Source organism: Geospiza fortis, unplaced genomic scaffold (genome assembly GCF_000277835.1).
Source record: "Geospiza fortis unplaced genomic scaffold, GeoFor_1.0 scaffold157, whole genome shotgun sequence".
NCBI classification, from domain to species: domain Eukaryota; kingdom Metazoa; phylum Chordata; class Aves; order Passeriformes; family Thraupidae; genus Geospiza; species Geospiza fortis.
The window spans coordinates 1,279,703-1,294,554 of record NW_005054314.1 but is presented as its reverse complement, the minus strand read 5'-3'; the positions used below and the strand labels follow the sequence as shown (position 1 = coordinate 1,294,554).

General features: G+C 42.4%; 1 protein-coding gene across 1 annotated transcript; it reads right to left on the bottom strand.

The window, feature by feature from the left end:
- Nucleotides 1-477: 477 nt before the first annotated feature.
- Nucleotides 478-14,733, bottom strand: SLC25A43 (solute carrier family 25 member 43). Its single transcript, XM_014306591.2, has 4 exons — nt 14,496-14,733; nt 13,349-13,521; nt 3,833-3,967; nt 478-2,814 (listed from the first exon to the last, which is right to left on the bottom strand). The coding sequence occupies exons 1-4, from the start codon at nt 14,719-14,721 to the stop codon at nt 2,611-2,613; spliced, it is 738 nt and encodes a 245-aa protein (XP_014162066.1). The 5' UTR covers nt 14,722-14,733; the 3' UTR covers nt 478-2,610.
- Nucleotides 14,734-14,852: the final 119 nt, after the last annotated feature.

The window sequence follows — 14,852 nt, the reverse complement described above, 5'->3', positions numbered from 1 at the left end:
GGCCCCGGCCCGGTCACACCGCCCATCCCTACCCCGGGCACAGCACATGGCGGTGACGGGGCCATCCCAGTGCCATGGCGAGAGCAGCCGGGCTCAGCAGGGCTGGAGCGGGGCGGGCTCTGAGACTGCCTCACCCACGGACACGTTGAGGCCCCATCTCTGTCCCCGCAGCCGAGACCCCGCTCTCAGCCCTCGGGCTGCTGTCACCCTGCACACACAGGGCCCGGCAGTGACCGAGCTCCAGGTCGTGTATATCCTTGTGCAGTCCCAGCGCTGAGCTCAGCTGAGATGCTCGGCACAGCCCGGCAGGTACCACCCGTCCCCATCACACAGCGGCAGCCAAACCTCACTCGAGTAGAACTTCACCTGACCGAGAGTTTGGCCTTGCTGTTGACTGGTTCTTCATGGTCATACACCATTGCACATGTTAGTGATCCACTGAAGGTGACAGTGTCACTTAAATATTTTAGTGCTGCCTTTTGGGGATTTATCACGTGTATTTGTGATTACAAAGGACAGGCTTGGTCGATAAAAGATTAGTGCCTGATAGGTCGTAGGAGTGCACTACGATACAAAAGTGGTAGTGGCACATCAGAAACAAGTTAGAGATAACTTTTTGACTCACTTGACTCTTACAAGATTTGATTTGAAGAGTTGATCAGACATTCATATATACCCATTCAATATTTAAAATCTATTTAGAAGTACAGTGTTAGTAAAAAACATACAGGTATGCTAGGACAAGGCAAGAAATCCTTTCCTCCCCAACATTCTTACAATTCACATCTCCACATCCATACATGTCCAGTAAGTCTCAGTATTATTACCTGTACTGTGCCCATGGGAAAAATGAGGCACAGAGAAAGAAACATGATCACTAGGCAGGTTGATTAGAGAGAAAAGCACTTACAGCCTCAGTGTGATCCATGAGCCACCAGATCTGCTCTCTACCATCTTAATTTTTTGCTTTCTATGCCTGCATTTCTTTGCTGAGAAAAAAATCAGTATGAAGCACCACTCCAGCAGAACAGACAAAGCCCATTAAGAGAGATACTGCAAGACTTCAGCTGTAAGTTACATCAACAATTAGCTCTAGGTGCAAGGCAGGCCTTGCAGTTACCCCAAATCTTTCTGCAAGTTTCTCTAAACAGTTACAGACTGTTCCTGCATGGATTTGCCAATGCCTCAATCCTGCTGTGACACGTTCTAACCAAGCACTTTCTGAGATTTACTTATTTTCACCCATTAGGGGTTACAAACAGTGCAAAAACTCAGCTGAGGAGATGTGTAAAGCAGCAAAGGCTGTGCTGAGCCCAGGCTGCTGCAGCTCAGGCTGGAGCCAGTGTGCACACACCTTTTGGGCTGCTGTGACTCCTGTGCTACCAGGGGCACAGCCAGCATCCCACATGGACATAGGGTTTGGGTTTTCTCTCAGAGGGCACTGGGATGGGGCTGGTCCATAGCTGAACTTCTACAAAAGAACTGGAGCAACACACCATGGCTCCTCAGGTATGAGATAATCTTTTGTTGTCCAAAAGCTCCCAAGAGGCCCATCTGTGGTGGTGGCACTGCCAGTAACCTGGTGCTCTTGCAGAGGTTCCTTCCTAGAGGACCTGTCTGCAGCCCCTGGAGCACAGGGTTGCAGTGATCAATCACAGGAGGTGTGCATGGTGCTATTCTCTGTGCAAGTTCAAGGCAGCATAGTAGGCTTAGGTCTGTGCACTGGAACTAAAAAGTGGTTTAATAAAAAAAATAGAGCTTTAAAAGTACCTAAACAACATGACAGAGTTTGTGGATCTGAAATATCTAACACATTTAAGAACTGCATTTTCCAGGAAATATTTCAGTTAGAGGACTTCAGGAAATTATTTTTCAAAGTGTGAAGTAATTCACATACATGCAGTAACAATGCACGAGGAAGGGAGGAATATTTTTGAGTATGCACTTAAGTTTGCAAGATTGTCATTCCGGTGTATTATAGTCCATTTTGCATATTAAAGTTCTGTCTTAGCAAAAACACAGTTGCAGCAGCATCTTTATGCTGGAGATTCAGACAAAAGTATTATTCTTAAGTACATCTCAAAAACTAAGGAGTGGATTTGGGAGTGTGACTGAACTAATTCTGACTCTGTAGAATGCCATGTCCACACAGTACCACTAAAAAACCTAGAGATTTCAGTAGAAACTCTTGCATGTTGCATGTGTTTTATTCTGTTTTATTATTTTTGGCTGACTTGGTATCTCAGATTGCTTTAAGAAAATCCATTTTCTTAATGCTTTTGGAGACAATTTATACTCCCATCTCTATTCTCTTGCCTTTCTGCACCTGGTTTAATCTCAAATGGCTATTCAGTTTTAAAAAGCACCTAAAATAATGCCATTTCAAGTTCAGTAGTACAGAGTTTTCAAACTAGTTGCATCTTTCCTCTTCAGTATGTGCTTGCCAGACATATTCTTTAAATCCATTCAGCAAATACAATACAGATTTATTTTTTCTTGTCACAGGTGTCTCACTACAAGAACCAAGCAGTCCACTGAAATGTCAGTACCTGTAGCTCAGCATGTCTTTCTTGCAAAGGTATTTCTGTATCTGCAGTGGACACTCTGATGTCAGTTTTCAAGTGCTGATTTCCTTGGCTCAAAATTTTCCCTTCGGAGGAGCTTTAATTCTCTCAGTTCTTGTGGGTGTAAGCTCTGGTCAACACCAGGTGTTAGCTTGTAATTTAAAGGAGATTGAATATAACCATTTCTGTAGAGACAAACCCGCTTGCAGAATTCAAAGGTGCTAAACATAACACCAAAGTATGGCACAATCTGATAAAAAAGCAATATAAGAAAAAAAAATTAGACTCACTAGCAGCATCCACAGCTTAGATGTTTTAAAAAAAGGGAACTTCTAGGACTTCAGATCTGATCTAATAATAGACCTTGTCCTCATTTATATAAAATCAGTCTCATCTCAAGCTATGCTGGCAGCTGCAATGTGCTAAAAGTAGGAGTTTATTGTTGTTACATAACTAATTATAGCAATATTGTGAGGAAGAAGGTCTATGCTCCCCAATAGATTACCAGAACTTGTCAAATACCCAAGCACATCCTAAGCAATCTCAGCAAATCCTGGCAGGAAATGTGGAATTTATTCTACATACACTGGAGTGACTCCACAATTTTCTTCTTTTGCCCCATGCAGAACCAGCAGCTCCAGGGCCACTGGCTTTGTATTAGCCAAGGTAAGGCAGTCACAGGCAGGCCATCACAATCAATCCTACTGTCACTCAATTAGCTCTCATTAGCTGACCTGTAGTACTCTATGTAGGTAATCCTCATCACAGCACTATAAAATGTATTTATGTAAATTAAATTACCTTCTGTTTAAACTATCATGCTTTATTTCATGCTTTCAACTCAGCAAAGGCTGCAGTAACTGATACACATGCATTAAATAGCTGGCTGAAAGCACTGCTTTGGACTTCTGGCCAAGTGGCTTATACAAGCACACTTTTTTTACAGCTCACTACAACTGAAGCTCAGGTCAGAGGGAGAACTTGTTTAGCTGCCCTAAGTGGATTGCTTGCAATCCCCCATCCACTCCACACCTTGTGTGCTAGGAGCACCCCCTTCTTCAGAGATATTGAAGTGAACTTTCAAGTGGTGACATCTAGAAGCCCAGCCTGGATTTGGGGAAATACAACCAAACCAAGTTCCAAGGCTGATTCTGTCATCCATAAGCTACTAAGTACAAACATATGTCATAAGCTTTCTATCCCCAACTGCCCAAAACTGTCTTGACTCCTTCAGGATAGTATTTGACTGGATGAAAGCAAAACCTCACCTTGAGCAGACTGGGTGTGATTCCCCTCCAAAGTCCAAGCACACCTTTGTGCTTCACAGTCTGCCGGAAGCAGTCAGCCATGCCGGTGAAATGGACATCAACTCCTCCATAGTGGGGAAGCCAAGGGCTCTGGGCCTGTCAAGAGACACCCAGAGGGGTTTAGAACAAGCAGAGAAAACCAAAGTAATTAATTATTTCCTCCATCCTGCTATATAAGGAAGAGTCAATGCCAGGTTTCAACAGACAGATCTGGATTCCTCCCAAAAGTATCTAATTTGCATTAAAATACAAATTAAAAAGGGAAAGAACTCACTCTTTGATAGGTACGAAAGTGAACAGTAATTTCACACAGTGCCTCCTTTTGTACCATGACACAACTAGAAATAAATCCCACCCTTTTGAGGACAAACCATCTGAACCAGAGCCACATATCCCATTGGCCCCATGCCAGCTGCCCAGGTCCAGGTAGAGACATTTCCCACTCCTGGCAGTGGAACACCATGAGAGGGAAGGCTGGAGTCACGCTGCCTTCCTGTAACTCTGATCAAACCAGCTGACTTGTCTCTGGCTGCTGAGGCTGGGTCTGCACTGCTGTGACCAGCATGAGCTGCACTACAGGCTGAGGAGCAGCAGCCCAGCAGAAATGGAAGGATGGAGATTTCAGCCAGGCTGTTTGGGCCCTCCAAGGGCTGCAGGTGAGCAGTTGGTGCCCCTGCTCCCACATCCATGTGTTCACTTGATAGGGACCAGCTAAAGTTACCTGGGGAGAGTCCTGCTGGCTGGCAGCTGAACTTCCAGTTGCAGTACAGTGTCTGTTCACATGGAAGAAGTGTAGTTGGTCATTTTTAACAGCTAAATCCTTTCTTCATTAATCTCCTACTGCGTTAGCACAGACAGGATAACCTGACCTTGAATAATCCCATCCTCATCCATCTGTGCACATGCAGCCATGGATTTATTTTGCATTGACAAAGCAGGGTTTCACTCAAACACATGGCAAGTGACTCTTAAGTGTCAGGGGCCCCAGGACACAGACTGATGCCTTGCAAACAGATCATCCTAAGGTAGAAGTTTGATAAAAATGGGGCTTGTACAGTTAATTGATGGATGGATATGGGTATCATGATCTCACAATGATCTGAAACACCACATAGTGTAGTGATTTTTCACTCCTTCTCTAGACTAGACTGTAGCTTCTCAGAGCTGCTAAGCCTATGACAAGCCTCATCAACTGACAAGTGGTGATGAGATTTTCTAGGTGCCTTAGCTATAGAATTTCAAGTACTTGGCAACTGAGATGCTGGAAAGGCAAACAGATCAAAACTCACACTCTACATACGTAAGAGAAATTGTTAATCAAATAGTGATGGGCAAGTCTACTGTTAAAATTTAAAGGCTGAAAAAAACCCTGATAATCCCCCACACTAAGGGCATGTCTCCTTTGTCTAAAAAGCCCCACAGATCATAATTTTTTTCTCTTTTTTTTTCTGCCTGATTGAAATGCATGTGAAATACCTCTTATGGCAGGTAACAGGTAAAAACCTTCTGCACAAAGACTTTCATATCTGTACTGCAGAAGATGCTGAGTGCTCAAACTGAGACTTCAGAAATCAGTTCCATAAGAATGGTGATATTAGCACCAGTAATGCTTAGAAGAAAACAAAAATTATTAAAGTATCCCTAAAAATGCAACAGCAGCCATAGGAGAACTGGATTCAAAACCCTTTTCTGCCTTCTTGAATGTCAGTCAGGTTCCACAAGTTTGGGGTTTTTTTGTAAATGAAGTTATAAGCAGCCAAGCAGCAAAGAAAGACAGGTTTCTGAGATGTTTCAAGAACACAAGAATGCTATTAACATGTGATTCCCTTCCTTTTTCAGTCCCTTTGTGGTAGGCAGGACATGGCCTGACAGAATTTAACTGTGTGACTTTGACTTAATCCCTTTCATTACTGTACACACTGCAAAGGCACAGATCAAAGGTTTGATTACAGTATTCCTGCCTGCAACACCAAAAGAAGTGACAAGCACAGTGCAGCTTTCAGTAACACAGTAAACACCTCCAGAAGGCAGTTTAAAAGGAACAGGTAAGTCAAGCCTCTAGATTTCCAATCTGCCCATAGACACTGACCTTTTAAGAGATTTACTGAAATTATTTATAGTACCATTCCCCATAGATAGAGCTGTTTCTAAGATTTCAGTCTGTGAAGTAAAGTATGTGCTGCCAGCCTTTCTGCTTTACAGGAGCTGTATGCTTCTAGGACCCTACACACAGTAATTAAATAACAATTGTTCACAGAATCTCAGAATCATCTACTGCAAGAGGAAAACTAAAAACTGCATCAGTGTTGTAGTTAAAACTTCAGTATTTTGGAACATAGCTAAATGAAGTTAAAATGCATTAATAAAAGAATAATACTGCAAATGTGTTTCATTTGGCACTGTTCATGAAAAAGAGTAGCTGTGGGTTTTGGTGGTTCTTCATCTAAGCCTGTCTACCACACTGCAACCCTCACAGCCACCCTATGGCACCAGAGCCAGAAAATGGAAGGAGCAAAACAGACCAGACTGGTTTTTCTACCTCTTTTGCAGAAACCTAGCATGACATACAAATCAAACAGCTAATCTCATCCCCAAAAGGTCAGGTTTGTGACAGAGAATTTCAGGCACCTCAAAGCAGCTGGAATTCCTTGCTTTTGACACCCCCTGACACTATGGGCTGCTGCATGGAAATCTGTTTCTTTTGAAAACTTCCTCCCTCCCAGCTGCAGCTGTCAAATGCAGGAGGCTGGGATGCAGCTCCCTGTGCTGGTAACAGAGAGCCAAGGTGTTACTCATAGTAGTAGCAGGGCTAAGTTGCTTCTCTTTTTACCTCTGATGGACAATGGGCTCTCTAAATGATTAAAACACATCAAATTCCGAATTGCCTCCACCTGATCTCTCTCACCAACACAATATTTTTACATCCAGAGCCCACCAAGTTGATTCTGTCACTGCAACACTTCCACTGTTCTACTACAACACTCTAAACCCAAGAGAGACATGTACAAAAATGCCCAACTACCTGCACACAATATTCTTTTAAAATAAACAAAATATTTAAATAAGGGTGCAGTGTCATGACTGCAGGTGAATTGTTAGAGGTAATTATTGCCTGAAGACTTTTCACCATGTCTCCCATTGTCTGCATTTAGAGGTGACTGTCAGGACAACATAATGCCATTTTGGGAACTGATCTCCCAGACCTTTTCAATGACCTCCCTCAGCCCCTCTCCTGTGCAGATGAAAACTTTTCACTTGCTTTTTGGGACATTTTAGTTTGCAATTATTTGTATTCACAGATACTATGAATTCATGTATTTAATTAATGTACTTCCCCTCTTTTCCCTGTTCATTAAATTTGTTGGAATATATTTACCTTTACATATATTACTTTACATATATTACTATACATATATATATATACCTTTACATATTTTACTTTACATATATTTACTATTTATTTTTGAGTAGGCATTACTCTTGGCACAGAGTATGGAAGATAACTAACAGTGAATAGCTGTCATCAGTGGTATGCTACCCTGATGGTGGATAGAGTAAAACTGCTTGGTATTTACATATTTTCAGCAGATTCAGGTGTCCCACATTTCTGATCAGTTAAAAAAAAAAGTACAGGAAGACAATTTACACACAGCTCAAGAGGTCACACTCTTAATCTGGAAGCTGAAAAAAGAAATCCTTGCAGTCTGGGTTAATAAGGACACATGCAACAGGCAAGTGCAGCTGTAGTTCAAAGGAAACTGAAGGTCAAGGATTCAAGTTAATATCACTCCAGTCCACAGAAATTTCACTCCAGTGAAGACTGGATGCTTGAAATGTAGTGGATTTCATTCCACTGCAATGAAAAAAAATGAAGAGTAAATATGTGTTAATATTTTGGGGAGGAAGGCATCCTCTTGGGCTTAATCAATTCTTCCTCCTAAAGGTCAGCCTTACTCAGCAGTCATTCCCTGTCAGAGGTCTAGCAATGCTGACTTACCCCTGGTTGAAGTCCACCCAAAGGTATTCAGGCACAGAGGAAGGTAAACCATGGCAAGCTATCAGGCAATCAGTTCAGAGCAGCACAGCACAGCTGACCTCCAGTGTCCTGCACTCCAGGAACACCTTGTCCCTTCCTCTGTAACCTGAACTGGGAACAAATCATGCCTTTCTGGGAAGAATGGCACCAAGTCAGCAAAACAGCTTCATGCTTGGTCAAAAGCTTGACTCTTTGCTTTAGATATATCACCAGGCCTGTTATACCCTGAGGCTCCACAGCTTCTTGCAGAATTCCTCCTTTGCTGCTGAGCCTGCTTCCTCTGCTTTAACACCTGCAGTGTGAAGAAGTCTTTATACAGAATATAGAAGTCTTGTTCCTCAAGGCAGTGCAAACCCCTTGCATGAGCAGCTCTGGGTGGCTTCCAAATGCCTCATGATGGTTCAGCTCAAGCCCTACAAATGGGTGCATCATTTTCATGCACACTAACACTAATTTATTTAATGGTGCAAACCCCTAGGCAGACTGGCTTGGTCCCACATTTCACACAGTGGATGGCAATGCTAGCTCCTGCATCTTCTGCTGCCTATCTAGGAACTGAGGAGAAAACTAATTTTTAACAGGACTGGGGCTTTTCATAGGTCATACTTCCATTTGCCTTATGTGGATGAGGTAAGGATTTACACAAAGTCAAAATAAATCACCTATAAAAGAATCACAGAATGATCTAGGTTGGAAAAGACCTTTTGAGATCATGAAGCCCAACCTATGATCAAACACTTCCTCATCATCCCATGGCACCAAGTGCCAAGTCCAGTCTTTTTTTAAACATGTCCAGGGATGGTGACTCCACCACCTCCCTGGGCTGATGATTTCATTGCCCAATCACTCTTTCAGTGAAGAATTTTTTTCTGACATCTAGCCTAAATTTCCCATGGCAGAGGGGAAAGTTTAACTCAGTCTTAAGACTGTGTCCTCTAGTTCTGTCAGTTGTTGCCTCTGAGAAGAGACCGACCCCCATCTGACTACAGCCACCTTTCAGAAAGTTGTAGAGAGTGATAAGGTCACCTCAGAGTCTCTTTTTCCAGGCTGAACAACCCCAGATCCCTCAGTTGTTCCTAATAGCTGTACCTCCAGAGACATTATTGCATTAAAGTTATGTCTGTAATAGCTGTGTGTGAGCAGCAGCAAACCCAGCCTGTGTCAGGTCCTGTCTGCTGGGTGAGCTTATGGAGTTTCAAAAGGTGGGCTGAGTTAACCCATCTGATCTGTCCCAAGCAGATTAAAGAGCTCTCACTCACACCACACTGATGACAAAGCTCAGGCACTCTAAGGGGCTGGCAGACATGATCAGCTGGCACTACCAAATCTCAATTTGGAGGTATGGTGGCCACTTTAGTGTCTGGGGAGATCATTTGGAGAGAATTGCTTTCTGCCATCCCTCAGACTTCCTGCACTTCAAACAGGTGCAATGTGTTCTCCTGCTTTTCTTCAGCAGGCCCCTGTGTTGCAGTGCAAAGCTAATCTACCTCAAGGTATTACATAATTATCACACCACAGCTTCTTGTATGAACAGGTTTGGAGTCAAGGCAGACCTCACAGTTAAAGCAGACCAGTCCTGCTTCCAATTCTTGATCTACAATTTCTTCCTCTTATCCAGTTTTCCTACTAACACTGTTCCGTGTTCCAACTTGACAGACAGTCAATCCTCATGCTTTTCTCCTGTGGAAGTCTGGGGATCTAAGATAAATACTTCTGAGATTTGTTCAGATTCATAGAAGCTGATCTAGGCTGTTACAGAAGGCAAAGCTTACATTATGCTCCATAGCTTTTTTCAGGCAATGTCTCAACCATTTGCCAGACCAAATACTTCCCTAAGCAGCATTCTCCAACAACTTCAGAAAGTGGTATAAAATATCTTTGTAACAACATCAATGAAACAATAAAAATTGCAGGTAGCTCAAAGTATTCAGATATAGTAAAAAAGGAAAGAAGGGATTTTGTAGAAACATTACCAGTGCTTCCTTAGACCCAGACTCATTCAAAGTAAAATTTCCCTGCTAAAGGCTGAAAAAAACCCTCAAAAACTGAAAAAGAAAAGTGTTCTTGTATGCAAGTCTGCAAGGTAAAAAGGGCAGTACTTGAACATGGCTTAGAAATTGGATTTAACAAAGAACACTGAGGTAAGGAAGGAAAGCCAAGAATAACAGTCAGAATGATCAATAAGATTTTGTTCAGAAACTGAAACATCATAAAGTAAAACAAGGGGAAACACTTACTATAGAACATAACTCTCATTAATTCCCTTCTACAGATGCACAACAAAAGCCATATTTCCATGCTGAAACATGCATACAGTACCTCTGAATTCTCTAACATGCCAATCAGGAGCAAAGTGAAAAAGGGAAGACAAAGGAATAAAATTAGGATAAGCACAATACAGAGGACTCAAATATTCAGTAACACTCACTCATATTAATTAACATTTCTTTTAAGAAAAACATTCAAGTATATATAGCAAACACAGCATCTTTTTTTAAAAAATAAACTTGATAACAGCAAAGGTGGAAGAAGCCATGGTTACAGAACAAATCTGACATCATAAAGCATCACCAAAACACAATTCTTCCTCAGAAGAGCTGAGGAAGCAGGAGCTGACAGCAGCTCCTACTCCCACAGCTGCCAGTGACAGAAGCAGCCAACGTCAGAAGTGTGGGATTCAGATATGTAAAGTAAGAAAGGAGGAAGCAAAATTATTACAACGGAGATCAAAAATAGCACCTTATCCTTATGAATTCTCCCATAGCAGAATTCATTTCCTAGTCTATGCAAACAATTCAAGCATTGTCCAGATGAGGAGATGAATGGAGCTAACTCTTCTAAGACTGCCTAGCACATCAGGTAAAGATCTGAATGGGATGTCCTGGTCTCCTGCTTGTACTCTACCCCAGAATCAATGGAGACAACCTTCTGTCCTAGTTTCTCAGTTTTTGAAGCTCCTGAGATTGTCTTACAACACCCTGGCTCCCCATCACCAGCAGCTTCACTGGAAAAATCTTCTTTAGCAACATATTCCCTCCATTTATCAGAATGGTGGAACAAAAGGGAGGAAAAAGGAATGTGATACTGACTTCCACAGTGTGCTGGGTTCCTCTTCATACACCATAAACCCAGCATTCACTGCTTCAAAAAAAGCACAGCACTTCTCCATGTGCACTGCACAGCACACACAAGGCTCAGAGGTAGCTGAAGGCTTTGGTAGCCCCTCTTCCTATCAGCCAGAAAGCTGAATCACCAAATAGAGGCTGCTCAGAATAAGATGTCTGAGAAAAACTGATCAGAAGTATCTGCTCTCCCATTTTCTACAGAACTCTGAAATGTCTTGAGGTTCTTTTCCTTTTCTTTATTTTCTCTTTTCTAGGTCCATCCCTTTTCACGATACTTTTCCTGGTGCTGTACTAGGCATTTCTCTCTTCTGACCAGCACCCTACAAACTGCACAGACCAACAAGCACAAAGCAGAGCTGATCTCTGCAAAGCTGGGCCATACCCTGGTGCTAACTGGAAAACCCAAACTTCTTGGATAACCTTGCAGGAGTTCCAGTGCACTCTTGGTATCAACATGGGTCACAATTTCCAACAACAGGTCTCTTTTCTGGACAACTCTACACGAATTAAGTAATTTCCAGTACCCAACAAATTACAGGATTTCACACCTAGGGAGTCTGCTCTTTTGAAATATCTTTGCTTTCTCCCATGCCTCCAGAATAAATCACAGAACAGGAGGTGTTTCTCTAAGCTCAGAGAATCACTATTCAGTGTTGCAATGCACTTATGAGGAAGAAACCCTCTCTGTTGATGAGCGTTTTGTTTTCACACAAAGTATTTTTAGCCACTCCAAGTCCTACGTATTTAGGCAATAAATCCAGTTCCCGTTTTGCTGGAAGTGCCGAGCAGATGATCAAGCTCCCCTCGGTGGAAGAGCACGACCTGGTGGCAGGAAAATGAAACGCGGGCCTGTCCCACTTCACATGCCCATCACGACACAGCCTGACACAACACATCGCACCAGTTACAGCCAAAACCTGCTTTTGAACCGATTACAAAAGCTGTTGCATCGACAGAAAATATTAAAAGGGAAACAGCACAGTAAATGCCTTTATTTTCTTTTATTCTTCAGGACAACAGTATTGCTGTGAGCCTAAGGATATAAAGTAAAAGAAGGCTTGTAAGGAGTATTTGCTTTTCTTAGATCCACTGGTATAGCTGGAAAAACAATCAAGTTTTCACGCTCAGAATATTTCTGAAATATTTTATAAGATACTTGATGAAAGTGCTCAGTTTAAACCTTGACTTCTGGACACATCAGCTACATGAGCTGGTCTGATAAAAGCCCCTTACTCCTCCTGCTGAGGTTCTCTCCTACAAGATGGAGAGAGGGCAGTGAAGGCTTCCGTGACAGCATCTGCACCCTGAAAAGGGGAACTTGGGGAGCAGGAGAGGGAAATGCAGAGTTTCACTGACCTTTTGCTACCTTGTGACTTGCCAACCAGGCTACCACTTGATGAAGGGGGCAAGGACCTATATAAGGCTGCCACAATTAGTGACTGTTTTTCTAATAAGATCACAAAAGCTTCCCATAAATCTGCATTCCCAGGAACTAGGCTGAAAACCCAAACTCGTACGCCCCTGCCAGAGAATGACCATATGATGAAAGCTATTCACTGTCTCTCTACTGGTAAAGTTCTAATGAAAAGCCAACACCAGCAAGTGAATTATGCCAGTGAGATGGAAGCTGTGGGGTAGTGGTTGTTTCGTGAGGTTTGGGTATTTTTTAGATCATTATTGTTAAAGTTCTGGAGAAAAGATCAGGAAGATATAGTAATTCTTGTTTTGCTGATGCTCCAGGAAAACAGCAGCACCTGCAGCTGGTAAGTCATTTGTTAACCAGAGGAGTCAGAAATAAGAACAAGGATAATGATCCTTCAGACATAATACTGAGCAAGTTTGTTTTGTGGTGAGGCATAAATGGCAGACACACAGGCTCTGAAAATCACATGGATCTCATTCATCCTGCCTACCACCAAGGGGACTGAATTTCTTCAGCTGGCAAACTTCCAGCCTGTATTTCACTGAAGGCTTGCCAATTCTGAATTTTGAGAATTTGATGGAACTGCTATGAAAAAGGAAAGAAATAAAGCTACAGAGATGGAGTCTGAGAGCATACACATATCTCATGATCGTACTTGAGCTCACATTAAAGGTATAACAGCCCATTTGTAGCAATGATTTCCAGAGCTTAAATACAAAACAACAAACAAAACCCCACTAATGAGCAAAAAACCCAAAAAAACCAAAACCAAAGTCTCTGTAGCTTTCTGGTAAGGGAAATAAAGTGGCACCCATGATCACCTGGCTAGTCTTGTCCCAAGCTCTTGCACCAAGCACCTACAACAAAGAACTGGTAACATGAATGTTCTGTACCTGCATCTTCCTCTTGACAGTTTCAAAGGGGAAAGAAAGTGTCTGTGCCACAGCAGCTGCTACACAGCCATTTACAAAGTTCTGAAGAGGAGTGAAACGAACTATGGGTTCTTGCCAGATTGTGTCCAGACTGATGTAAACAAAGAATGAGCCTGCAGAAAATGGAACAGCACCTAGAAAGCAAACCAGACAGGATTATATCAACACACTGTACACTAAGAGAGGAGAGCTGCCCATCACATAACTAGAAAGATGGGAGGAGCTGCTGCCAATTTACACCTCACATTCCACAAACCCAATCCAGATTTCGAAGAACTTTACTCTTCAGTCCCTGGTTTACCACCAAACACCCATATTGTACCATCTAGATATGCTGACAGGGGCACACATTTACCTATTAAAATGTGCACATTGTCAGAATTATTTACTGTTATAGTCTCATGACAGGTCAGCTGTTTCTCCAGGTCCTCTCCTGTGACAAGCTCTTTCCCAGTCCAACCCAACCCTAGCATTTGCACAGGTAAACAGAGCTATGTCTTCAGTCAGGCTGATGAGGGATACTTCTGGCCTCTTTTGTTTGTTTCATGCTCTCATCAGTTTTATAGTGGGATTATACATTTATTATTATTGTTATTACACATTTTATATAATGTCATATTGCAAAAACATGGACTCAGTTAAATGGCATTTTTAAAGGCTACGCAGAGTAAATAGATAATTAAAAATTAATTTCAAGTAAAGAGAGAATATAATTAATCTTCATTTTTCACACCTACTATACACTACAGCTCAACTGGTTTCACTGAACAGCTCAGGAGACACTCTCACACTAAACAGGAATTACAAGCACTCTGTGTGTGGGTATATAAATGTGTTTAATGGTGAAAATTGTGCATCCAAACAAAATGAGATAATCTATAAAAGTAGGAAAAGAGTATTTTGTTGAACACTTAACCATACATAAAATGCTACACACTTGGTCCTAATTTGAAGTAATAAAGCTGCAGCAAAGGTTATCAGTGTTGCAGTGCCTTGCAAATCCCCACATCTTCTACAAGAAAGCATTCCTATTTGCTTCTGAAATCAAGTGAGCAAGTGAACACACTCCACAACTGCAGTGAGGCATTTCACCCCAGTGTTGTTTTACCTAATATTGCTGGTGAGACACCCCGGTAGAGTGCACGGAGCCCCTCCTGGTGATAGATCTTGCAGAAGGCGTGGAGAATCCCTTGGTAGGACGGCTCCAGCCTGTTCTGCACGATGAGCCGGGTTTTAACCACGTCGCTGGGGTACGTCACGGTGGTGGCCACCATGCCAGCCAGGCTGCCTGCCATGATGGCTCTCCAGTGGGAAATATGGCCCAGCTCATCCATGAAAAGGGTAACAAGTCTAAAGCAAACACATAAAAGAAGTGCTATTAATGACACTATGAAGAAAACACATGAAAAATTAAGGCAGGCGATTCTTGATGCAAATGTTCTTCTGTCCACAAGACACTTCAGCA